The sequence below is a fragment of the Prosopis cineraria genome, unplaced genomic scaffold (genome assembly GCF_029017545.1).
Source record: "Prosopis cineraria cultivar Desert tree isolate PC_DT_omini unplaced genomic scaffold, ASM2901754v1 PC14, whole genome shotgun sequence".
NCBI classification, from domain to species: Eukaryota; Viridiplantae; Streptophyta; class Magnoliopsida; order Fabales; family Fabaceae; genus Prosopis; species Prosopis cineraria.
This window is the reverse complement of record NW_026555345.1, coordinates 10,889,987-10,917,470: the sequence shown is the minus strand read 5'-3', so window position 1 is coordinate 10,917,470 and position 27,484 is coordinate 10,889,987. Positions and strand designations below refer to the sequence as shown.

At 27.8% G+C, this 27,484-nt stretch overlaps 3 protein-coding genes across 5 annotated transcripts; 2 read left to right on the top strand and 1 right to left on the bottom strand.

The window, feature by feature from the left end:
• Positions 1 to 8,058: 8,058 nt before the first annotated feature.
• Positions 8,059 to 10,530, top strand: LOC129293500 (uncharacterized). Its single transcript, XM_054931506.1, has 2 exons — positions 8,059 to 8,358; positions 9,777 to 10,530. Exons 1-2 carry the CDS (start codon positions 8,268 to 8,270, stop codon positions 10,088 to 10,090), a joined length of 405 nt encoding a protein of 134 aa, XP_054787481.1. The 5' UTR covers positions 8,059 to 8,267; the 3' UTR covers positions 10,091 to 10,530.
• A 1,219-nt stretch (positions 10,531 to 11,749) lies between these two features.
• Positions 11,750 to 14,874, top strand: LOC129293068 (uncharacterized). Its single transcript, XM_054930873.1, has 2 exons — positions 11,750 to 11,968; positions 14,073 to 14,874. Exons 1-2 carry the CDS (start codon positions 11,869 to 11,871, stop codon positions 14,360 to 14,362), a joined length of 390 nt encoding a protein of 129 aa, XP_054786848.1. The 5' UTR covers positions 11,750 to 11,868; the 3' UTR covers positions 14,363 to 14,874.
• Positions 14,875 to 17,922: 3,048 nt separating this feature from the next.
• Positions 17,923 to 23,095, bottom strand: LOC129293066 (vesicle-associated membrane protein 727). Of its 3 annotated transcripts, none has more exons than XM_054930872.1 (6): positions 22,954 to 23,095; positions 22,239 to 22,490; positions 21,952 to 22,150; positions 21,707 to 21,827; positions 18,681 to 18,743; positions 17,923 to 18,248 (listed from the first exon to the last, which is right to left on the bottom strand). In XM_054930872.1, the coding sequence occupies exons 2-6, from the start codon at positions 22,426 to 22,428 to the stop codon at positions 18,105 to 18,107; spliced, it is 717 nt and encodes a 238-aa protein (XP_054786847.1). In that variant the 5' UTR covers positions 22,429 to 22,490; positions 22,954 to 23,095; the 3' UTR covers positions 17,923 to 18,104. The 3 variants fall into 3 exon arrangements, with proteins under 3 accessions (XP_054786847.1, XP_054786845.1, XP_054786844.1); XM_054930870.1 differs by having other exon boundaries at positions 22,239 to 22,487; XM_054930869.1 differs by lacking the exon at positions 22,954 to 23,095 and having other exon boundaries at positions 22,239 to 22,947.
• Positions 23,096 to 27,484: the final 4,389 nt, after the last annotated feature.

Sequence of the window (27,484 nt, the reverse complement as noted above, 5' to 3'; positions counted from 1 at the left end):
ATATAAATTTTTTGATATTTTTTTATTTTTTTTATAATTATTATGTTTGTATATTTATAAAAAAAATGAAGTGTTTTTAAACCAAGATTTAAATTTTATTATTGAACTTCTAAATATATGTTGTTTAATTTCTAAAAGATTATGAAGATTTTGATTTTTTTTAATTTTAAAATATTTTAATTAATTTGTAGTGTTTAATTTTATTTTATTTCTTTTAAAATAGGGCTTGCAGTCTTGGCCTTAAGCCCTTCAACTAAAGGCCATGCCTCTGAAAATGGATAAAAAATGAAAAATTAAGCTTAAGAGCATAGGCCCTTATGGGCTGAATTCATAAGAGTCGAGTTTGTCCTTTTTTCATACCATGCGTGTTCAAGAAACTAAAAGTATTAACAATAAAAGTTAGTCACAGTACAGATAAAATTATCCAGCTGTCCTAATTTATTAGAAAAACAGACTCTTCACAATTACGGTTTTATTTATTTATTTATTTTTCAACACCAATCAGTTTTTATAAGACAATGGATCCCAATTCCCAACTAATCTAGATTGAGTGGATCACACCACCTGAATATAAAAACCTCCGCAAAAGATTATTAAATTCTCAAACTAGTTACCCCAATATCTAATGGGGAAATTTTTGCCAAAGAAAAAAAAGGCATGTCAATCCCAATATGCTACATGTAGTCCAAAATAATATGAACGGAAGGAAAAAAAAAAAAAAAACCCCATTTAACATCTTCTAAAGTAAGAGTCTGATTAAAAGGAACCAGCAGCTTTCCTCAACCTTAATTACAAGCTATGACAGCAACAAGATGAATTCTGGAATCAGACTCAATGTACAAAGTGAAGTTATGTACCACTTTCTACATCCATTACAGATCTCAATTTGCTTCACTCCATCAACATTTGAACCCACCACATGCAATAGCCCATGATATAACGATTATGATGAGAATTCCTCCTCCCATCATCAGCTTCATTTGAAGATTCTGCAGCCACATCTTCCGTCTTAGCTGCCTTCCTTGCCTCTGGAAGCTATCAGCCTAAAATTATAGTGAAAATAGAAACAATCACAACGTCAGTGCAAAATTATTGAGGAAATATTCCTATTCTGGTCCAATTTGGTTCTCCACAGATCATCTCTTTTAAATACCTCCCTCAACAATTGAAATTCTCGCAATACTGCCCCTTTGTTGTCATTTTCATGCAGAATCTAATGCCAAATCTAATAAGACACATACTTGAATCTTACTTGTCACCTATTCTGAGGGTCAGTTTTGTTACCGATCGCATTCAAGTCAGCAGATTATCTGGTTAGTAATCTAATGATTGAGGGAGATTGAGGGATTATGTTGAAAAGAAATGATATGTGGATGACCAAATTGGAAGTTTACCTATATGTTAAATACCAAAATATATTTTCCTTAGTTTATTCTTCAAACCAGCACAGATAAACCAGGGATAACACATGCCTGGAACTGAAGGCTTTCTGTTTTATCCACCAAAAGTTCAATCTTCTCTCCACAATCCAAAACCTGTTATCCAGTGAGTGTAAAGATTGTTATTAGAGTAATAAATAACGTTGAGTGGTAACACACTTGATTGAGAAACAACAGACTTCCTGTTCCATATGATAGAAGGAAGATCAGAAGTTAGAACATTATGTTTGTTATCTTGGCGATGGCAACATGAGTTTTGAAGAGTAAAAATCTTCAAATAACATTATGAGTATTTTTGTCCTTTTTCTCACTTTAAAATATTAGGTGTCCCTGACTGATTACTTTATAGGTATTTTTACCCCTTTATTCTTTTCAATATTTGAAAAATAGATAGATAGACAAGTCAAATGATAAAAAAAAAGGCCATGTTTTACAAATTTAAAAAAAAAATCATAAAAAAAGTGAACTCATAAAGTTCTTTGCCCTGTGACAGACCCAAAAAATTTAATCAATAAGGGAAAAATTTATACTTAATATAAATATTAATATTTTTTAAATATTATATTGTTAATATCTATGTAATTAAATTAATAGTAAAATACTCTTATCACCTTTCTGTTTTTTCCTTAATTATACAGACTTTAACTATATTTCAAAAACATATAATTCAGTACAATTTATTAACTCTGTAATGAATATTCTAAAAAGATTCTAAAAAATTATTTTAAAAGTTAAATTTATTTTTAAAAAATTATTTAATAATTTATTCCTCACCCTAATAAATCTGAGATTATATTATTTTAACAATTACACCATTTCATTGTTAAAAAAACATGTTTATAAATTTTAAACTTTAATTCTTTATAAAATATTTTGAACTTATATCATTTTATGTTATCTGATGAACAAAAATATGTGTTTGAAATATATGTGTAGCAATTTTAAAAAACATAAATAAATAAATAATTTTCAAAAATTTGGTAAAAGTTTAAATGATAATATTTTAATAAAAATTAATAAATTTTATAATCTGATAAAAAATTGAAAATATATTTATTATATATTTTAGTTGTATATAAAAATACATTTTTTTGTAAAAAATTTAGATAATTCTTTTTTTAAAGAAGGACATTTTGGTCAAATTAAAAATTTAAAAGTGAAACTTAACGGCCAACTAACTGTTAGATGGATATAAGAGGTTTATGTGACATATATTTTAATTACAATGGAGGCTTATACTCCCTCCATTAAAAAATATAAGGTATTTTTAACTGAATTTTAGTTCCAATAAAGTAGTTACTTTTTTTTTAAATTAACTCTATCTTTTCATATTTATCTTTATTTAATAAGATATTTCACCTTAAAATAAATATAAAGTAATATATTCAATAGGGGCATTTAAACAAAAAGATAATGATTACATTTTGAAATATTAAAATTGTATTACATTTTTTGAATATCTAATCCCTTAAAAAATGTATTATATTTTTTTAATGGAAAGAGTGTGAGTTTTTATAATAGAGGAGAGGTTTGTATATTTACGACATAATAGACGGATGGTTAGTATATTTTACTCTTAAATTAAAAAATAAAATTTAATAATGTAAATTTTACATAAAAATAAAATTTATAATAATATAAAAAATAATAATGTCTTTATACAACCAAGAATTTTATGAATAATAGAAAATAATACTATTTTTAATTTAATTATTTGTTAAATAAAATAAATTTTTTCTACTTTCTTTTGTATATTATAGAAATTTTTCAAGAAAACTTTTTTATTTATAAAATTAGAAAAAATTATTTTTTAAATTATTGTTTTCTCTATTTAAAAATATTTTTATTTATGTTTATTATACATTAATAAGTTTCTGAATTAGATATTCTTTAGAGAGAGTAGTGCAAAATTTTAAAGCAGCCTGATATTTTTAGGGTGAGGGCAACTGAAAATTTTTAGGGATGTTAATTGAAATTTTGAAGATATAATATTTAAGAGTAAATTATAATGACCTCCTATTTTTTGCTAAAATTATGAAGACCTCCCTTCTATTTTTAAAACCTATACTTTAGTCCAATTTCTAACACCATTAGCCATATTCCATCAAATGTTATAACATACTTTAATTTTTATTTTTAATTATGTTAAAAAATTTAAAATTATTAATTTTCCCTTATAATATAATTTTATATTCTCTCCCCCTCAATTTAAGAAAATTTAAATAAGTAATAAAATAATTAAATAAATAATTTAGAAATATTTTTTTAAATTAAATAAATTTTTAACGTAAATAAATATAAATTGTATTTACTAATTTATTTTTTATTTTATATTAAATCACTATTTCATCATGTTTTTTATGTACATATTTGAAACATTATTTTACAAAAATTTTGTATATATATTTTTTAAAAATTACTATATAAAAATTTCTAAAATTAATTAAAAGTTTTAAAATATGAATAAAATTTTAAAAACATATGCATTAATTTTTTATACTTCAAATGATTTTTAGATAATACTTTAAAAGAATATTTTGATCTAATATATATGACTTAATGATTAACTAACTATTAGGTGGATGTAAATGAATTTTTAAAAATAGAAGGAAGGTTTATATTTTAAAATTATTGTTTCTAAAGGAGGTTTATATATTTTAAAAATAAAAGAGATATATTAATAATTAAGATAAACTAGAAGGGAGGTCAATGTACGAAGGTCCCCCCCTGGTGTACCCAACTCTTACTAATATCATTGACTTCTTCCATAAAACATGATTTCACATTATTCAACTTTAAGAGTTAAAGAAAGTAAAGTTAATCAAAATTTGAACTCGTAAATAAGCAAAACTAAATCATGCAACGTATAATTACCTCTTTGGACAATGACTAGGGTGATGATATTAATCATTTGTTCATTACAAAATCTTAAAGATATTTTAAAAATATATTTTTTCTTTCTGATTCTTTTTTGAGATCAGACGTATTGATACTAAAAAAAGTGGATAGATACTCCATCCGGAAAGCCTTAAAAATTTTTAATATTTTAAAAATTTTTAATTTATAAATTATATTTTATTAATTTGTTATTAGGGTAAAGGGAAAAATTATCTAAAAAATAATCAGCCACGGGCGTCCAGTATTCTAAAATGAGAAAATATATATATATATATATATATAACATTACATGGATAGGTGCAAAAGTGACTAAACTGTTAACTTTAACCCAATAATGTTAACTTTGACTGTTAAATGCCGATTGTACATGTCATGTGTCAATCTTTACTGACGTGGACTAATAAAAGAGTAAACATACCTACAAAGTCATTAGCCATGAGCAAAAATACCCATAAAGTCATAGGTTAAGAGCAAAAATACCCATAACATTATCAGAGTTGGTGCAAAAGTCACTAATACTTCCAATCCCTTAAATGTTGACTGTTTAGTTAACACCTAAGCAAAAGTTGACTATTTTTCGCTGATGTAGATAAAAAATATTTCCAAATAAATTTTTATGAATATTGATCGATCATCATGTGAGTACCTATAATGTTATTTTAGTAGGTGCAATAGTAACTGATCCGTCAAAATTAATGCCATATGATTTCTTTCTATCGCCACGTATCATCCCCTTCCTTTTTCCTTTTTTACTCATTTTTTTGTCCTTTTTCTCATTTTAAGATAATGAATGACCCTAACTGATCACTTTATGAGTATTTTTATCTCTTTATTTTTTTATTATATCGTGATGCCTTGTAATACTTTTCTGTATCAGGTCTATAGATATTCAATCTATAAAATATTAGAAAATTTTTTAAAAAAATTAATTTAATATGTTACACTAAGTATTTTTATTTCTTGTTGCTTTTTCTAGATCAATCAGTTTACCCCGTGTGAAAATTATTTTCCAAATGGATTATTATATATCCGATCTAAAAAGTTAATTTTTTTTTATGGGTAATTATAAGTATACCACATGTTACATTTTTTTATATCGAGTTTTATTTTGGCCTATGTTAAAATTATTCTATAGATCAATTATTATACAACTGATCTAAAAAGTTAAAAAATTGTACATATAATTACATGTTAAAATATTACTTTTTTTTTCCAAATAGTGTAGCTTCTGTTTAATGATAATTATAAGCATTATATAGAAGTTGTTAGTCAAAAAAACTTATGGAACCCAAACCTATTTAACATAATGGTAATGCAATTTCAGAGGATCGGTTCTATGTTGTCAACTCTAGATGAATTATGGCAAAAATATATTTATTATGGTTTTACTTTTTAAGTTTTAATTAATTTTTTTTTTTGTTTCTTTTTGTTGCGTTTGTATATCAGAGAAGCTTATTTTCAAATAGTGTAGTAAACCTGACTTTTCAATCAAACAGTAAATTTTGGATTTATTACTGCTATAAAAAATTACAAAAAATATAAAATAGAAAAACATAAGAAAAACACAGGAGTCACAATCTATCAAACAGTTTGACTTTTAATGATAGAGATTGAAGTTTTCGAGTGGCTTTTGCAAAACAAAATATCAACGTATAAAGTGAATCTTAAGTATTAGAACAAAATAAAATTAAAGAACGTAAGAGAAACATATAATAATTAAAGAGAAAAATTAGAATAAATCTTCAGGAGATGCCAGTGAAATTGCCCTTTTAAGTCTTCATCATAATTATCTTCTAGTGGCGTACAATGAAAAAAAAAGGGGGAGAATTTTAATAAAAGATCAAGGATGTGACTTATTTTTAAATCACACCCAATAAAATATGAAATTACACTACAAGATCATAAGACTAAATTGAAATTATTTTTAATAAAAAATAACCAAAATGTCCTTTGTTTCTTTAAAAAGAAAAAAGAAAAACCACTACCTACCATTGTTGGAGGATCATTGTCGGTGATCGTAGCCTTATCGGTGATAACAGTCATTATTAGACCTCTATTACTGGAGCTCTAGTTGCTAGCTAGACTATCATCGGCAGTTATTGAAGAATTATAGAAAATTAAATTCTCCAAAAGTAGTCATTGAACACATTTAATTATATGATGCATAAAATTATATATATAATCAACCTTATTTTTCAAACCACTTAAATATTACATTACTTATTAATTATGTAACTTTACTTATTAATATCTTAACAAGACTTATTAATTATTTAACTTTTCTTGTTAAGTCTATAACTCTCAAAACAAAATTACATTACTTGTTAATAACTTAACATGAGTTATTAATTACTTAACTTTTCTTGTTAAATTCATGACTCCCACAACAAAACTATATCACTTGTTAATCGCATAACTTTACTTATTAATACTTTAATAAGATTTATTAATTACTTAACTTTTTTTGTTAAGTCCGTAACTTCAAGAACAAAAGTATATTATTTATTAATTACATAACTGTAATTGTTAATTATGCAAGAATTTGCGCAACCCACTAAACCAGCTTGATTTTTGGCCCAAAAAAACTAAACCAGGTTCATTAATATAAAATATAAATTTATACTAACTCATGTATTTAAAAGTAAAACATTATACTACCTCTGACCCTATTCAAAATAAATTCTAGAATATCACTAGTTTCCCAGTTGTCATAAAATACATAAGATTGGGTTCGCATTTTAAATAAAAAAATTGATTTTCCATAATCCTAATTATATAAAAATATAATAGTTTGTTATATAAATATTGGGATTTAGTATGTAAATAAAACTAAAAAAAAATAATTTTTTAGGTTAAAGGATAATTTTACTGTTAAACTATAAGTCCAAAAGCATCTACAACTATAAATTCTTTTTTAATATAATGTTACTCTTTCACTTTTAAAAATGATATAATCTCTCCCTCGATTAATAAAAATTAATTTTAACCGTTAATTGATCAAACAATTTCAAAAGAACGCCAAAAGTTTCAAAAAAGAACCCAAAAAAAAATCATAAAAACAGACCCAAAATTATATATCCGTCCTGTAATTTTTGATATATTTTTTTTATAATTTTACATCATTTTCAAAAGTTAAGAGATTCTATATATTTTATATAAGAAATGAGTTTAAGATTTCATGTTTTGGAATCTTTTATTTAGGAGCCAATTTACTATTTAACTTTAATTGTTTTATTTATCTAAGACTTGTTTTATAAATGTGGTTTTAATTCATGTGTCTGGCCTTTGGCCAAAATGGATAAAAGAAAAATTGTATAAGTTAAATCTAAAATTTAAATTTAAAGTTCTAGATATATGTTCTGAGCAATATGCTTTTCATTTAACCTTAGTGTAGCTTCTTTAAATTTTGAAGTTTCGGCTTGCCTTTTGTAACCCACCCAAAAAAAAAAAAAAATCGTTTGAAGCTTACCGTTAAAGAACGCGTAGGGTCCAGAAACCACACATCCCATGGGCTTATACCGTTAAAGCTTCGAACAATTGACAGACACATATGAAATAAAAAAACAAACGGCAACACGATCAACTCGGTTCAAATAGGCCATACTCACAAGCCTTTATTTTCATTCATTTTAATATATATATATATATATATATATTTTTTTTTTTTCGTTCAAAAAAAAAAATATATATATATATAACATCGCTTTGTTTCTAAGGCAACTTGATTCAGCTTTATTCTCAGGTTCTGATAAGTAATTGTATCATCTAAACCTGCACCTACCTTCATTATTACAGCCCACAGAATCCATACAGTTGTCTCTGCTGAAGAAAGTGAATGCTTGTTTTAGGTTTCTCAGGTTCAGAAATACAAGTAGTAGTAGAAGAAGAGGATCGTTGTCAGAGAGTTACGAGCCAAATTAAAACAGAGAAATGGGTATCTCATTATATTCTCTTGTAATCTTAATTATATGTCTCAGTTTCATATCGTCATCTTCCTCAGTTCAAAACACACTCTCTTCAGGTATACTTCTAACTTATCTTCATCTCTTCATATTGTTGTTGCCTCCCTCTACTTCACATGAACTTGATAATAAGCTAAAAGACAGAGAGAGAAGAACTAGGAGAATTACGTTCAAGTCTCGATGAATTTAATCAAGTTAAATTTAAAAATTTTGATAAAAAAAATAAATGGATAAATATATGGTTTTTAAATTTTGTAGTCATTTATAATGATTTATATATAACTGAAATTTTTATATATGTAATTTTCTGAATTAATATTTATAATTATCTTTCTGCTGATTATTTTAAAACTTAACTATCATGTTCGATTAAAAATAAAATGAAATAAAATTAGCATGTAGGATTAGTCGCTAATTATTTTCCAGACGTACAATATTATTTATGGATTATGTTTACTTAACCGTTTGGGAAGAGAATATATGCTTGGATTTATGATGAAGTAAAGTGGCAAACTTGAATTTGGGCTTTGTCTCTTCACACCTTGCCAGTCTTGTTCTCTTTCTTTCAAGAAGTTTCAGATATTACCGATTTTTCAGTCCCAATACTAATTAACTTTTTTAGATGGGCGGAAAAATGTTAGACATACTATTGTATGCTTTATTTTTGTGATACCTATCTTTCAATTTGGGTTTTGTTAACTTCTCCATCTAATTCGTCGTACTAGAGTTGGAAGTATGAATAAAGTTAATATGGGTTGACTTGAACTATTTGTTATGTAAGCCAGATCAGATTGTAATAAAATGAATTTTTTTTTTTAACTTAGACTATTTGAGTCCTGAATGGGTCAATTCATATGAGTTAGTGTTAGCCTATTTAATCCATATTTTTAGCAGGAAAAAAGAACTTAACCCATATCTTTAAATTGATTCAACCTTTTTCTCTTTTTTATGTTTGATTATTAGTGGTTTTTTTTTTCCCTTCCTGCAAGTCCATTTAAGCTTTGACTCCTTATTTTTGACATTTGAATTTTGATAGGTGTGGCAAGACTCATTTTTGTTTTGGGATTGTGGTAGGGGGATATAATTATGGTGGATAATTATATTTTCATTATGATGTGTTTTGATAATTATGTTATGATAAATATGTTTTTATGAATATAGATAATTATATTATGATTTGAATTTTTAGTTTAATGTATTATTGACATGCATTATTTAGGTATGGATTTTTAAAAAAAAAAATGTTAAATGAATTGGCGAATTGGCCCATTTATAATTCACCAAAAGATTTGGGTTAGGTTGAAAAACTTCCAACTTAAATGAAAATGATTTAAGCCCAACGAAACTCATTTTTTCTCTTAACCCATATTAATCAACTCATATAATTCAAGTCGACTCATAGTACCTCCTTTATAATAAGGTGGGAAACTTTCAATTTACATTTTGAATCATTTTTCTCACACTGATTTTTGGACAGAACTGGTGCAAGAAAGTAAAATGAAAGAAGGCCAAAGTATACATGCATATAAGGTGGCTAGAGGTGGAGCCTCCGGTGGTCACCCCTCATCAAGTCACCCCTCGCCCCACAATGACGGAAATGGTGGCAATTCAAGAGCGCCAGTGCTAGGTGCTGCAGTTATTCCAATTTATGCTGCTGGTGCTGCCGGTGCAAATAATCGTGGTCACCATCATGGTACCAACAATGGAAGCTTTAATAGAATTGAATTTTTCACTTTGCTCATGATCACCTTCCTCTATACCCCTCTCCTTCATCTATGTTTGTTCATATAATAAGTCACCATCAGATTTTGGATATCAAACATGCAACTAAAAAATATTTGTGTTTGATGCATTGATATCCAAAATTTGAAACCTTTGGTATCTAGAGTTAAGAGTGTAATGTGACATTTTAGACTGTCATAGGAACATATCATTTTGAGTGCCACATCATCATATCTTTTAAGAAAAAATGAAAAAAAAAGGTAGTCGAAACATCATTTTGAGTATCACTTATCCTTTTAAATTGTGTTTGAACTTTTCAATTTTCATGGTATCTTAAACTTTTAAATGTGATATCTAATTGCATTGTACAGTGCACAAAATAGTATCATATAATGTAAGAACTGTATATTAAACACTTTCCCTAGTCTTGTGTGCATGAAGTAGCTCTTTGTTTATATCAAACACTGTATTATTCAATTTATGTATTATAATGAGTTTGAAATTTTGTATCAGCTTGGTGCGCTCTCCCCCCCTCTCAAAAAGTTCTAATGATTATGTTTCACTCTACATAATTGCACATGAGATTTTCACATCATATATGGCTGCCTAATAATTGCTGTGTAATTCACAAGTTATGTTAATTTGTTGACCAATAATATCTCGACTGTTTTTTTGAAATAAAAAAATATTAAAAAAGCTTTTTTTCCCTTTCTTTTTTCAAAAGTCAAAACCATAAATACAAGTAATGCCATTACCTATTTGAAGTATAGTACTAGTATTTACAATCTTTACTTTGGTCTTATATTGCTCAATATGTTTAAGAAGAGGTTCCATTTACAAAGTATCATAACAAGTTATTCGTAATTGACCAGATCATTGATGAAAATAAAAAATCTCCAAATATCATATTCAAATCTATTGATTTTCTCCCAATTGATTGGACTGTTGATGCGATGATTTACTTCATGCTCCACTAAAAATTATTCCTATGTTCTTGAATAGGAATAAAGAATGTCGAACTTTGATAATTTTATTATCAGATCATTATTTTCAAATGGTCCCATATCAAAATATGATGAAAGGAAAAAAAAAAGGAATTTGATTAGTATGGTCCGTGGGTTACTATATATGCATTATGAAATATAAGAAATTTAGAGAAGAAAAAAAAAATTCTGATTGGCTTGCATGCATGCACAAAATGTTTGTACAAAAAAAAAAAGCCCAGAATTATATACCGTGTACTGTACTTTTTGATGTAATATTCTATAATTTTTTTATTTATTAACAGTCAAATTACATTTATTAATTATAAAAATAAAATTATATCATTTTTAAAAGTTGAAGGAGAATATTACATTAAAAACAAGTTTAGAATTTCGAACACTTTAAAACATCTAATTTAAAAGTTAATTTACTATTTAATCCTTTTTTTATTTAAGACCTGTTTATAAATTTGGTTTTAATTCATGTGTTTGGTCTTTGGCCAAAATGAAAAAGAAAATTCACATAAATTAAATCTAAAATTTAAAGCTTTAGACAGAACGCGTGGGCTCCAGAAATTAACGACGCGTTCCATGAATTGTTCAAAGTGTAAGATTCCAACAATTGAGAGACACATATATACGAAATAAAAACAAACGCGGCAACAGATTCGATTCGATCATGTTGGTTTAAATAGGCCATACGTAGTCACTTCGTTTAATTTCTAGCTGTAAGATAAGGCAACTTCATTGAGCTTTCTTCTCACATTCTTATAACTAATTGTATCATCAAAACCTGCACCTACCTTAATTATTTCTGCATTACAATATATATATATATATATATATATATATATAGCCTACAGAATGCATGCAATGAATATCGCAGAATTTTCTCTTGTTATCTTAATTATATACCTCAGTTTCGTATCGTCATCATCCTCAGTTCACAATAACCTCTCTTCAGGTATGCTTCTAACTTATCTTCTCTTTCAACATGGCAAAGTTTCTTTTAATTAAGGAATAATGACATTTAATGGCTTCTTAAGATAAAAATGGCTTATAAATCTTGCATTCAATATTATCTTGTAATAATATGTAGATATGTTGTTAAATGTTGAATTTTAACTTGTATTTTTTATTAGAGTTTTTTAAAAATTTAATAAATTAATGTTCATCTTTTAATAATATTATGTACATGTTTTTATAAAATAATATTCAATATAAAACTTATTGTGATAAATTTCTAGGACCTTAAATGTCATTCTTCCTTTAATAAATAAGCATTTGGGGGACAAAAGTGAAAGTAAGAACTAGGACAATTACATTTAAGTGGGGGTAGGAATAGGATAGGGCCTATATCCTGATTTATTTTAGACTTAATCTAGCCTATTTATTAAATAGATTCAGGTTAAGTTCAAGTTTTTTAATTAGGTTTATTTAATTAAATAAGTCAAGCTAGTTTTCCAAGGTCTAAATTTAACCTATGAAGCTAATAGGCTATCCTATTTACACACACAAATTATATAATATATTACATATATATCGATTTCACATGGTAGTTTATTAATCAAACTATTTTTTTAGTTTTAGTTATATTTTACTTATATATTAATTTTAATTAATGATTACTGCTTTATTATTGTATTGTGATTGGTAAGTTCTTTTAATTGTTATAAATTGTAATTGATTAATCAAGTTATATATTTATATTAATAGCCCTAAAGTATATTTTAAACATTTAAAACTAAAATGCAAACTTATTTAAAATAATTAGCTTTAAAAAGACTTTCAATTTAGGCAAAGCTTTAAGTAGATTCATGCTTGAGCCGTAAAAAAAGCTTTATGCAGGCTTCAGGTCAAGCTCAAGCATCTGACTTACCATACAGACTCAGGCCTATTTGGTCAAAACCTAGCTCGACCTAGTCTACCTCTACCTTTCCATTTAAGTTTCTATGAATGTAATGATTGTTAAATTTTAAAAATATTTAAAAATTGTAAAATTAAATTTCATTAATTGAAAATGTAGTGTTTAAATTTTCTAAGTCATTTATAATGATGTGTAACTGAAATTTCTATATATATATATATATATACATATATATATATATAATTATCTGAATATATAATTTATCTTGAGTAATTATTTTATAACCTAATTAGCATGTTGGATTAGTCTCTAATTATTTTCCAGACATACAATATTATTTATGGATTAAGTTAACTTAACGTGTGGCTTTTAAAAGACGACATTTCAAAAGAGAATAACGTTTTGATTTCTGATGGAGGAAAGTGGCGAACTTTGAATTTGTGCTTTGTCTCTTTACCACCTCCCTACGTCTTATCTTATTTTTCTTTCCGGAAGTTTCAGATATTACCCATTTTTCGGCCCCCTGTATAACTTTATTTAGGGAGATATTTTTAATTAAATTTTATTCTTTAATAAAATAATTATTTATTTTTAAATTAATATCAACTTTTCATATTTATTTATATTTAATAAGGTATTTTACTTTAAAATAAATATAAAATAATTTATTTATTAGGGACACTTTAAAAAAACAATAAGTACACAAAAAATACCTCACATTTTTTAATAGAAGGAGTAAGTCTTTTTAAAATAGGAAAATAACAATTTAATTTCTTAAAATGCAATAATCACAGCAAGGTCTCAAGAAATTTCTTTAAGATTAAATTTCTACATGATATTACTTTAGCATCTCTCTGTAATAATTTCACATGATTTAAAAATTTGGTATAAGTATTCACACATAAATTATAACTTCCTAAATCGTAAAAGAATACTAAAGTAATTTCACACATAAATTTAATATCAAAAAAGCCTCTTGAGACCTCATTGTAATTATCACATTTTACAAAACTAAATTATCATTTTCTTATTTTAAAGGAATTTATCTGTTATTCTTCCCTTTATTTATTTAAAAGAAAATTTACGTAAATATCAAATAAGAAAATTAATTAATTTTAAAGTAACTTCTCAATCTAATTCACCCAAGTGAGATGCTTTCAGTTTATATTTTTAATAATTTTTCTCACTGATTTTTGGACAGAACTGGTGCGGGAAAGTAAGTTGAAGGAAGGCAAACTGCATGCATATAAGGTGGCTAAAGGTGGAACCTCCGGTGGTCACACCGTACCCCGCAGCGGTGGAAATGACGGCGATTCAAGAACGCCCAAGCAAGGAGGTGCTAAGGTTATTCCGGCTTACGTTGCCGGTGCTGCCGGTGTGAATAACCGCCATAGGAGCAGCAATGGAAGCTTTAATAGAATTGAATTTCCCACTTTGCTCATAATCACCTTCCTCTATGCCCCTCTCCTTCATTTATGCTTAGTCATATAGTAAGTGACAAGCATTTTGGAAATTTTTTTTTTTGGGGCCAAACAGCATTCTGGATATCAAACATGCATTTAAAATTTGTTTTATGCATTGATATCCAAATTTTGAAACGTTTGATATCTGAAAATTAAGTGTGACGTAACATTTTTGAGTGTCATATGAACACATCAATTTGAGTGCCACACAGTAATATATTTTAAGAAAACAAAAGCGGTTAAAAAAAAGGTAGTAGCCAAGGGGTTTTATATCAGTATCACTCACCCTTTTAAATTCTATTTGGCCTTTTCAATTTTCATAATATCTTAAAATCTTAGATGTGATGTTAGATTGCATTGATAGTATTATATAATGTAAGAATTATATAACAAACACACTCTCACTAATCTTGTGTGCATAAAGTAGCTCTTTGTTTATAGTCTCTTGCCCAAGATTAGTTATTCTGCATTGTTCAATCTGTGTATTAGAATGAGTTTGTAATTCTGTATCCGGTTGGGTTTTATCCCCCCACCCCAACCCAAAATAAATAAATAAATAAAATCAATCTCAATCTCTCTCTCTCTCTCTCTCTCTCTCTCTCACGCGCACAAAAAACAAAAGGTTTGCTCACAAAATGAATGTCTCAAGGTACAGCTTTAATATCTAGCCAAATTTTTTTTTTAAAAAAGTACAGCTTTAATATGCACAGGAAGGCCTGACATACATGCTTTGAAGAAAACTGAGGTAGTTGCAAGTCAGAAATGCCTCAGATATTATTATAAATATTATTGGATATTAACTATTAATAAGTAACTTAAAATAACTTATATTTAAAAGAAAACCTAAGTATCTAACCTTATGTGTGAACGCGTGTTCAAGAAGCTGAAAGTATCAACAATAAAAGTTAGTCACAGAAAAAACTATCCAGCTGTCCTAATTTATTAGAAAAACATACTCTTCACAATTATGGTTTTATTTATTTATTTATTTTTCAACACCAATCAATTTTTATAAGGCTATATTTGGATTATCACTGAATGAGCTTTCTGAGCTCCTAACCTTAATTTGAAGAGCAAAAGTTTATTGGATGATTTAAAAATATGTTTGGATAAAAAAAATTCAAAAGAGCTTTTACTTTAAAAGCCCATTCAGATGGAAGCTCAAATTGGCTTATAGTAATGGTGAAGTGCATTGCATCTCAACCTAAGTTGGGATGTCAAAAACCTAAAAAATTATGTTTGGAGTAAAAAAAAAAATTTCAACTAGCGTTAGGTCCTAATGAGCGTTTTTGTGAAAGCCAACTGATTAGGCTTCTGCAGTAGCGTTTGTGAAAGCCAACACCCAATGCTTTTCCCTCTCTTCATTATCTTTACCTTTACCAATTCTCTCTGTGCTCTGCTTCTCACCTTCATTCTTCATGCTATCGTCATCCCTTGCTCGCCCTTCACCTCCATCTCCTTTGCTCTATCGGATCTGACTGGAGATTGCTATTGCCGCTCGATCTCAATTGTGTGTGTTGCTAGCATTTATGGCCATTGGTAACAGTCTTGGGCATGCAACTAGGTAGTTCAGTGGTTGGTACATGGTTTTCTTTTCCATTGTTACCACTGCATGTGAACTTAGCCATGCAAATCTCAAGCCTACTTTCTTTCTCAATATTGTTTTCATGGTAATAAACCCATATATTAGCATTGCAACAACTCATGATTTTCTCTCTTTTGGTAAATGCAAGCAAGCTTTTGTGATTGTCGTCATCTCTACAATCGCTCTGTCATCTGTCATCGTCCATGAGTTTTGTCATGGGTTCAATTGAGGTTGGACATCATCTACTCATCTTGTTTGTTCATAACTGGCTGTCTGTTCTGTGGTTCGAGGAAGAAGGGGATGATCGAGGAGGAATAATTATAAATATAAATATATTATAATATAATTATTATATTATAATAATTTATCTATTTCTAAATATTCTATTCCAAATTATAATATTATAAGATAATTATAATTATGGTATATAAATAAAATAATCCAAAAAATAAAATATCAATCAATTTTACAAAATAAAAATTCTATATTTTATGAAATTTAGAATTTAAAATATAAAATATCTGGAATATATGTGAAATTTATGAAGATAAGAAAGAATCTAAAATGTCTAGAACAAATAAAGAAAAATCATAACACAAATATCATAATACAAAATTATAATTTTATAATGTTCTGAATATGTTTTATTTTTATTTTTTAAGTTTAATATTTTATTTTCTAAAAATATATATCATATTTATTTAAATTTATAAATTTATTTCAAATTTTCATAATTGAGTATTTTGAATTTTATCATTTAATTCTGCATTTTTAAAAAATTAAGATTCTTATTTTATATTTGTAATCTATGTTTTTTTTAGTGGGATAAAAAATATGTTTTTTTAAATGTAATTTTAAGTTTCATTTTTTTTTAAATATCAAATTAGTGACAAAATATATGACAAAAATTTTATCATTATACATCTCAATTGACTTTTGAATTAAATTATTCAAACAAATTTCAGTTTGTCTAATTGACTTCTAAAAAAAAAGATATCCAAATATAAATCATGTTACATTCACTAATTTTTTTTTTAATTTCAATTTACTAATCTTAGTTAAAGCTTAACTTTAATTATAATTTTTTTAATCCAAATGAATGTTAAATTTTCCTGTGTTCTCTTTCCTCCTCTCTTCCAATTATGAACATACAAACATCATTATTTTTACAATCTTTTTCAGATTCAAAAGGGGAAAGCCTACGTGAGATTTTTCATTCTTGTTTATTTTTTAAAACAAAAATTCAAGGAGGAATTAACTGTAATTTTTAATTTATTTTTATAAAAGAATAAAAAACTATATATAACACAAATCATGTGAGATTGTTTATGTATGTTGTATAAAATTTAAAAATTAAATTGTATTATTTGTAATTTAGTAACATTCAATGTTTTATTAATTTCATATTTTATATCAAAAGAATATTAATATTAACAATTAATTTTTAATTTATAAATTTATTTTATCATTTCATTTTACATTTTTTCTTAAAAATTATGATTTTTTATTTACCAATTTATTTTAGATTTTTCAATTCTCTCTTAAAAGAAATTGTAATTTAAAGTTTATTATTCTTCTTAGAAATATTAAATGAGTTACAAAATATATTTATATATAACAAAGTTTATGTCTATTTTTATTATATTACATTTTAATTAATTTTTAAATTAAATCATCCAAACAAATTTCAATACTTTCAACTAACTGTTGAATAAAAAATATTTAAATATAAATCACGTTAAAATTACAAACTTTTCTTCTACCTTAATTGCAAATTTTTTTAATTCAAACACACATTAAGACAATGGATCCCAACTAATCTAGATTGAGTGGATCATACCACATGAATATAAAAACCTCCCCAAAAAATTATTAAATTCTCAAACAAATTACCCCAATATCGAATGGGAAATTTATTGCAAAAAAGGGGAAAAAAGGGCATGTCAAGCCCAATATGATAAATGTAGTCCAAAATAATATGAACGGAAAAAACAAAAAACCCATTTAACATCTTCTAAAGTAAGAGTTTGATTAAAAGGAACCAGCAGCTTTCCTCAATCTTAATTACAAGCTATGACAGCAAGAAGGTAAATTCTGGAATCAGACTCAATGTACAAGGTGAAGTATAGTACCACTTTCTACATCCATTACACTACTCAATTTGCTGAGCTCCAGTCCAGCTCCATCAACATTTGAACCCACCACATGCAATAGCCCATAATATAACGATTATAATGAGAATTCCTCCTCCCATCATCAACTTCATTTGAAGATTCTGCAGCCACATCTTTCGTCTTAGCTGCCTTCCTTGCCTCTGGAAGCTATCAGCCTAAAATTATAGAGAAAATAGAAACAATCACAACGTCAGTGCAAAATTATAGAGGAAATATTCCTATTCTGGTCCAATTTGATTCTCCACATATCATCTCTTTTCAATACCTCCCTCAACTATTGAAATTCTCGCAGTGCTGCCCTTTTGTTGTCATTTTCATCCAGAATCTAATGCCAAATCCATTAAGACACAGACTTGAATGTTACTTGTCACCTATTCTGAGGGTCAGTTTTGTTACCGATAGCATTCAAGTCAGCAGATTATCTGGTTTAGTAATCCAATGATTGAGGGAGATTGAGGGATTATGTTGAAAAGAAATGATACGTGGATGACCAAATTGGAAGTCTAACTATATGTTAAATCTCAAAATATAGTTTTTCCTCAGTTTATTCTTCAAACCAGCATAGATAAACCAGGGATAATACATACCTGGAACTGAAGGCTTTCTGTTTTATCCACCAAAAGTTCAATCTTCTCTCCACGATCCAAAACCTGTTATCCAGTGAGTGTAAAGATTGTTATTAGAGTAATAAATAATACTGAGCAGTAACAGACTTGATTGAGAAACAACAGACTTCCTGTTCCATATGATACAAGGAAGATCAGAAGTTAGAACATTATGTTTGTTATCTTGGCGATGGCAAGATGAGTTCTGTTGTAAAGAGTAAAAATCTTCGAACACTTTGTAATGACAAAAACCTAACACATTGCAATAGTCAATGTAAGCCAACGCTGTATTCATTTTAACTTATCCAGATTATATCCTAGCCAACAGAATCTACCCCATGAACACTTGATCTCAGCTATTAAAATAGTTAACCTTCTTTCATACAAAGATTTAGAAGAAAGCCAGAATGTTTAAGTGGTTTCTTCTCAAATTAACATTGTTAAAGCATAACTATAATAGTAATTTTGTAGACGCAAGTTTGTAAAGGAACATTGATACTTAACGTCAATGACTGAAAGAAAAGGTAGAGAATGTATTCTTCCTTCCCCTCGTAGAGAATTCTGAAATATTTACAAGAGTTGAGGGCCTGCATTTATAGGCCAAGAGACTAAGGAGAATTTACAATTGTATCCTTAAGGCTAAGGGCTAAGAATGATAATGTCCACAGAAGTTAACTTATTTACAATAGAGTGATTAAACAAAGTGACAATAAAAAGCACACTTTAACACTTCCCCTCAAGCTGGTGATAGTATACCATCAATTCCCAGCTTGATGATTAAGTCCTAAAAAGTGATACCAGACAACCCTTTACTGGCACATTTGCGAGCTGATCAACCATAGAGACGAAACAGCAGAAATCAAACCATCATCCAGTTTCATTTTGATGGAGACTTGGTACGAGATGTCTAAATGCCACATTGAGTAGCAGTGGAATGATGAATGGGGTATTTAATAGATCGATTCTCCCATCTCAATGGCTAGATTTTGGGGAAGATTCTCTATCCCACTTGTGTAACCATTAATTGGTATCAAAGTTGGCGGTCAACAGTTCTGGAAAGAACTACCAATGGTGGATCCTAACTAACAAGAAAGTTGAGTGAAGTGTCACAATACAGCCACAAGAATCTTGGCCCACCAAGGGGAGCCCAATATGGAAACTTAAGTTATTTGTATGCTTTATACGCGCCAAAAACAATTATGAACCCAAAACCATGATTTTTAAAAGAGTTTATATGGTTTTTGGATAAATTTTTAGGAATATATAATTGAAAATCAGGCAATAGTAGCTTATGATTTATGAGACAACCATGGTTTTAGGTTCACAATTAATTTTGACATGTATAGGAGTGTTTGAATATTTTTAAATTAGTATGTGATGCTTAGTAAAGTTCTTAAGTGGGTAACTAGCTTTTAGAAGAGAGCTGTCCATCCCGCTTGAGCACCTAATACCTATCACTCAACAATAAAAGAGTCAATCTACTTCAACAAGTTTCATTCAATCATGTACCAAAAGGGCAAATTTTTCGATGCTGTAGGTCAGATCACTAGAGAATTGTTCACTAGGAGCTCTAGGAAGAGGCCTCACCATAGGAAAGAAACTTAAGCTGTTTTGAAAGGTCATACTCATAGGTCGCTAACATATCCCCAAGTAGGCACTCTTGGCGTCCTTAGATAGAAACAAGACAAATGGCAGATATAGAATTTCAGCATTAAATCAATGTTAAGGCAAAGTTGAATTAAGCAAAATTTTCCAACAAACTTCTATTACCCAACTACAAATTCATTTTTGTCCTCTACATAGGAGTTAAAAGTGTACTCTATGGCCTTAGGTAGGCATCCCTTGTGGATCTATAAAAGGAATTGGACAATACTCTCCAGCTAATGAAGTCTGGGCTTTCTGCAGCCTCTTCTTGTTGTTTGAGGAGGATTTCTCAACCTCTATTTCTGTCTCGTTTTGTATTTTCTCTCATCATCATCATCAGTAGTAGTAATATCTGCAGCAGCAGCACTACTACTACTACTAATAATAATAATAAGAGACATTTATGACTATTCATCTGACATGTAAAGAATAAATAAATGAAGGACAATGGTTTTAGTTAGTTAGATAGATAGTTGTTAGGATTTGCTGTTAAGGGTCTATATAAGATCCAGTATAAGTCAGATAATGCATAATAGAAAAACCCAGAAATATTATTCAGTTTCTCTCTCTCTCTCTCTCTCTCTCTCTCTCTCTGATCCTTCATCTCATATCTCTCTATTTTCTGTTTCTCTTTCTCTCTTCTCTCTTGTCCTTTACCTTTCGTTTCCATTTTCCTCTGTTTCTACTTTGATTCTTCTCGCTCATCTTCCACCATATTATCGTCAAGCAATTTTTCTTTGGCCAAATATTCGGCAAGCAATTTAGATTTTTTTTTTTTTCCCCATGCAATCAGCAAACCAAAATTAACATCTATACAGGTTCTATGCATAGAAGCCCCCACCCCAAATATGTTTAAAATTGTGGATATCAACTAAGTTGGGCAAGCCAGGCCTAAGATTGAACCAACTCAAACCCCTGAACAATTCAAACATATGTCAACATAGCACCAAAACAACTTTGAATCGTAAATAGCAGAAGAAAAAGATGACACTACAAAATGTTCAATGATCTGTACTTACGGAAAACAACAATTCATATTTGTAAGTTATAATCATAATACTAGATTTAAACCACAATTTCAATAATTTAATGTAACTAAGTTCATACATTTTTGGGTAGAAAACAAATTGACATCAATTAATTCAAAAATAGCATTCCTCTGAAAAATTATTCAGGTAAGGTCTTCATTCAACATGTTACAAAAAAGCTATAACCAGAATCCACTACCTCATTCACGCCTCTAAGTCTAGAACCAGAGCTGACAGTATATGGTAGAAACAAGAAGCCTAGAACCAATACCAACATAATTATAACAGCACAAAAAACTGTATTTGTGGGAATGTGTCAACAGACCGACTCCATACCTTCTCAATATTGTCAATCATTATCCCCTTGACCTCAGTTATTTGAGCCTTTAATTTCGATAGTTTGCTCATTTCTTCTGGATGGTTCATGCAGTACTGCATGTGCTCCTTAAGTCTTGGCCTGTGTAACAGGATACGAACATATACAGGATCAAAACATTAAATGACTAAAAACACCACCAAACTGAAATGAAGACAACAAGTAACAACAACATTTTCTGACACGGGATAAAGGTTAAACAAACCCAAATTCTCTGTCTAGACTATAGGCAATGCTAAATCTGTCTTCAAATAAAAACTCATCCTCGTCGTCATCAGCTAGTGGATGGGCACCTTCACTCTTAATGCTTTCACCATAACGCTGTTTAAAATCATCCTTCACACGATCAAGAAATACAAAAGGTACACTGCGTCCTATGGTTTCACCAGCAACAACAAGAAAAACTGCATCAACGGGAAAAGCTTTCAGATAAGCCTTATAGACTCATAGATTAACCAATAATACATGATAAGAAATAGGAATAATCAATACCAAATCCATTGTCAATGAGGAAGTTGAATGTGTATCCATCACATGAGTATGTGTATTTGCTGCTATTTGAAGGCAGCTTCTGCAAGCATTGAACAGCAATGGTACTGAAATTTCCTGAATATGAAGTATGCTCTGCCAATACGACAGTCCCTTTTGCAACGAAGCTATAAACTAAACCCCTCTGACTCATCTCCAAGGAGCTCCAGGAACAGAATATAACCAAAGTCAGGCCCCCAAATGCAACACGACCTACTTAACAAGTAGATCCAAAATATAATCCAACAAAAATGTCAGAAATATCAAATACCACTCCCTACAACAGCCGCTGGTAGATTATTAAGCCCTAATTCGCGTAAGAAGGTATATCTACGACGAGTGCAAGTAAAGTAATCAAAGCATAAAATGTTCAATCCTCGAAGAAAAATGGACATTCACAATCTGGAGATCCATAACCAAATATTAACTGAAAAAGCTAATGTAACATCCGGTCTAACAATTGCAAGCAATCAAACCCAGCCACCTATTTCCTAACTGTTTCGTAATTTTGTCCTAGAGCACAAAGAGAAAGCGCAAATCCCAATCGTAAACAGACCAAGCTGTTCCAAATACGACTATGGAAAATCCATCTACCCAACCCCGATCTAATCAGATGAAAACTCAGATTGGGCGAAACGAATATGGCTCGAGAAGAATTAGAAAGGAACAAGAAGGGAACCTGGGATTGTTTGCTGTGTACAGATGAATGATGATGCCTTGGCAATTGATTAAGGATGATGACAAGGCTTGCAAATCAGCTCCCACGCGTCGAGCTGAAGCTGTGAATGAATGACAGTCCAGTTGATAGAGAGCCGAGCCAAACTCGGCGGGTTAACCTGATTAAAAAAAAGTTAATATTGAATTTAGTTATATGAGTTTTTTAAATATATGAATTTTTAAGTTTGATTTAAAAAAATTTGATTCAAATAAGCCTGATTGTTAAAATTTTAAATTTTATATGTATATAAAGTGGCAATTTTGACCAAGCCTAATCAGTCAATCCAAACTTAATTAAAAAAAGTTAAGGTTAAACTTGATTATATAAACTTTTTAAGGAGGTAAAATACTTCAAGTCTAATTCTAATAAAACTAGCCTAAATTAAACCCCATCTAAATAAATTCGACCTATCTAAATTATCAATTCTATCAATTAGAGATTGATCATCCAGGAACGAGTCTAAAGCTTAGCAATCGGGGGTGCCAAGATAAAAATAAAATGATAAAATCTAATTTAAACTATTTTGCAAGTAAAAAAAGTAATTTTTACAAATGGCCAATGACGGATGGAGGGCAAGAATTAAAGCTATTAATTAGGACCAAATCTATTAAGCTAGTTCTTTTAAGCTCAAAAATAATTAGGGCCAAGCCATTACTTAAAAAAAAAGATAATTTAAGCTTAAAAAGACTGACCCTTTTAAACTTAAAAATAAAAGAGTCGACTCTTTAGAGTTAGGATTGGCCTTTTTAAGCCTTTTTATTATTTTTTTAAAAAAATTGTAATATCAAAAATATAAGATTAAATATATAACTAAAAAAATAAATATATTAGACTCATTTGTTCCTCAATCATTTATTTATTAAGATTTAGCTAATAATCTTAGTCAAGTCTAATTTTTATTAATATTAATTTTAATGTTGCTATTTGATATTAAACCTAAATATTTAAATTTTTTAATTTTTTGTGGTATAAATTAATTTAAATTTATTTTCTTTAATTTAATTTTATGCATAATAACTTTTTTTAAATTATAAATATATTTTTTAAAATTTTAAATTAAAAAAAGTAAAAAAAAAATGCCGAGACACAAGAACTAAGTTCGGGCTTTATAAAAAAAAATTTAAAATATAATTAAACTTATTAAAATTAATCCGTTTAAACCTTAATCTTTCGAAGGCCAGCTCTTTAGATGAAGCTGGCCTTGATTTACAACTTTAATAAGAACCCTTCTTTGACATTGTGGGTTTGTCAGTGTAACCACCAGTGTGCACGTAACTTGTTTATGCACGCTGAAGGCTGAAGCTATTATCAATTGTCTAAAGTTCATAATTTAATATTATATATATAATACTTCCTCTCCTATAAAACGATAGTAACGTATTTTTAATTCAATAAGTTATTTAATTATTTTTAAAATTATATATTATTACCATATTCGTTCTTACTTAATATTCATATTAAAAATTTTATTAATTACACCTCTAATAAAAAATAATTTTTAGAAATTATTAATTTCTTATTGAAATATTTAAAATACTTTATATTTTTAAACATCTCACCTTAAAAAAATATTTTATATTTTTAAATAGAATGAGTAAAGGTCTAAAACGTATTTTTACTTCAAGTCACTTTTACATAAGAAGCTCATATCTTAAATTTTTTTTATAGTGCAATTTTCCTTTTTAATATTTGAAGGCAGTTCAATTTTATTGTTATTTTATCATTAACAAATATTAATTATAATCATTAACCAACTCAAAATTAAAAAAAATGATCTCAAAATTTATTCAAAAATGATCCATAAAATGTCAAATGAGTTACCCTAAAATAAAATGAATATAATTAAGTCTCATAAATTATAAATAAATTTTAAATAATTAATGACATTTCTTATTCATCTGAAAAACCAAAATACAAATTTAATTCGCCATTTTGATAGGCTACCGGTGATTATTAGTCATGTTGGCAAAAACACTAGTCAGTAATTAAAAATATTGTATTTGCTTTAATATATAATAATCTAAATATTATTATTTACCAATCTTTATGTGCAATTTACAAATCAACTTCTGATATTTTAAAATTTTCTAAAAATTTATAACTTAACTATTGTATCTATAATTTATAAGTGAATGTATTTTTATACTAGCAGTAAATTTCTTATATAAAAAACATTTACTGGAAATACTAAATATCATTAACTATCAAGTGGTGCAATGTCATCCTCTAAGTACTAAAAAAGATAAAATGTTGCTCCCTCTATGAAACATTCATTAATTTTTTTTAAAAAATGTGACTTATAAATTCCAATTAAGTCCTGTTAATTGCAAATAAATATCAAGGGAATAATGCTATTTCTTACCTTCATAAACGATCACAATATTATTTTAACCAACTACGTTTACTGATTACTGTGTGATAATCGAATAACCATTGTTAATAATAATATTGATAAATAACTATTCACCAAAAAAAATATTGATAAGTAACTAAATTATCGCACTATTTAAATTTATAGCTCATCCAATACTACAAAAAAAAAACTATTTATAAAATCTCGCATACATGAGTTGAATTGCAAATTTTTGAATAGGGAACTTGTAAATCTTGGATACACTAGTTGAGCTATAAATTTTTAAAGGACGACTCATAAATTTTGGAGGAAGATTTATAAATTAAGATTAAAGAATAATTTGATCCTTAAATTATAAGTCTAAGAGTAATTAGGATCTTAAAATCTTATTTTTTTCCGTAAAATATTTTCCTTCAACTTTTAAAAATAATATAATGTAACTCTTACCATTAACAAAAGTTAACTTGAATGATTAGTTGACCCAAAAATGAGATAAAAGATAAAAAAATTATAGAAAAGAACAAAAAATTACATAGAAAAACCCAAAAATTACAAAAAAAAAGTATTTTCTATAATTTTTAAGATATCTTTCTTATCAATTAATGATTAAAGCTAACTTTTATTAACAATAGAGGTTACATAGCATTGTTTTCAAAAGTTGAGGAGGACATTGCAAAAAATAAAAAATAAAAAAAAACAAGTTTAATGTTCCAAATGCTTCTAGATCTGTAGCTTTAAGGTCAAATTACTATTTAACCTCATAAATTATTACATATTAACTTGTAAATAACATATACACTATTTAAGTTGTAAATTTATGGAGGATTTGTAAGTCTCAAAAGTTAACTTGTAAATTATGTATGAAGATTTGAAAATAACATTAATATTTAAATTATCCAATATTTTAATAATATTTTAAAAGTTGACTTGTAAATTATGTATTAATATTTTCATAAGATGTTATTAATATTTCAAGTTTCATCCACTTTACCTCAATGCTAGTCAGAGTGATTGATTCAAATGATATTTTAGTCTTTTATATGAATAAGAAATAACATTTGTTCTTGCTGTTTATTTATATTTTTTAGAACCTAATTGATATTAATTTTTTTATGAAATACTTATTTGCAATTTTTTAGATCATTTTCAATATCTTTTTAGGTTAATTAACAGCCAAGATAATGGATATTTAATGAAGGGATAACATTATCCTATTTTTATTACTTTGAGAGTGACATTTCACCACTTAATAGTTTAACTCAGAATTTCCAAATCCCTTGAGAATAGTTTAAAGAAAAAGAATGCCCTTTAATCCTTAATTAAATCTCATCCATTAATCACATATGAGATGATCTATATATGTTTTGGCATTTGAGGTGAAGTGAATGAAACTTGAAAAGTGTAGAAGCTTTTCTCAAATCCTAAACCGGGAAATTAGGGTTGAGGCAAAAGAGATGATGAAGGAGAAGGAAAAGATAAGAAGGATATGAAGGAGAATGGGAGGGATCTGAAACTGTTGGGTTAAAATTTACTATAAATTACTAATTTTATGAATTAACATTAATTAAGTAACTAAGGGTTAATATGCAATTTGAACCTTGAATTATAGATTCAAGGATGATTTGAACCCTAAAATTTTTATTTAGTACATTCTAAATCCTAAACAAAAAAGTGAGAATGCAAGAGGGCCTAGAAAATGATAGTGGCAATGGCGATGAGGGGAAAGGCGATGACCCTAGAGGAGGGGATGATAGTAGAAAGGCAGCTTTGTTAAAAGGACATGGTGATAAGTAAGGGTTAGGGGAACTCGAGAAAGATCACCTATAAAGAATCCTTATTAAGTCTAAATTCATCTAGTTTTCTTTCCCATAATGAGGAAACTGATGATGTTATGCATGGCTAGAAAGGATATCTTGAAGAAAAGGAAGGAAGAGGATGCTGAATGTAGGGAGGAGAATTTAGAGGATGAGAGCCTAGAGAATGATCCTCATAAGGTTGAGTGCCCTAAATTGAAGGTTCTAGAGGAAGCCTATACTGCATGTGTGAACACCATATTTTGTCTGGAAATTTTTTTAAATAATAATAAATAACCAAAATATATAAAAATATAAAAAATATAATAAACATAATTAAAAAAAA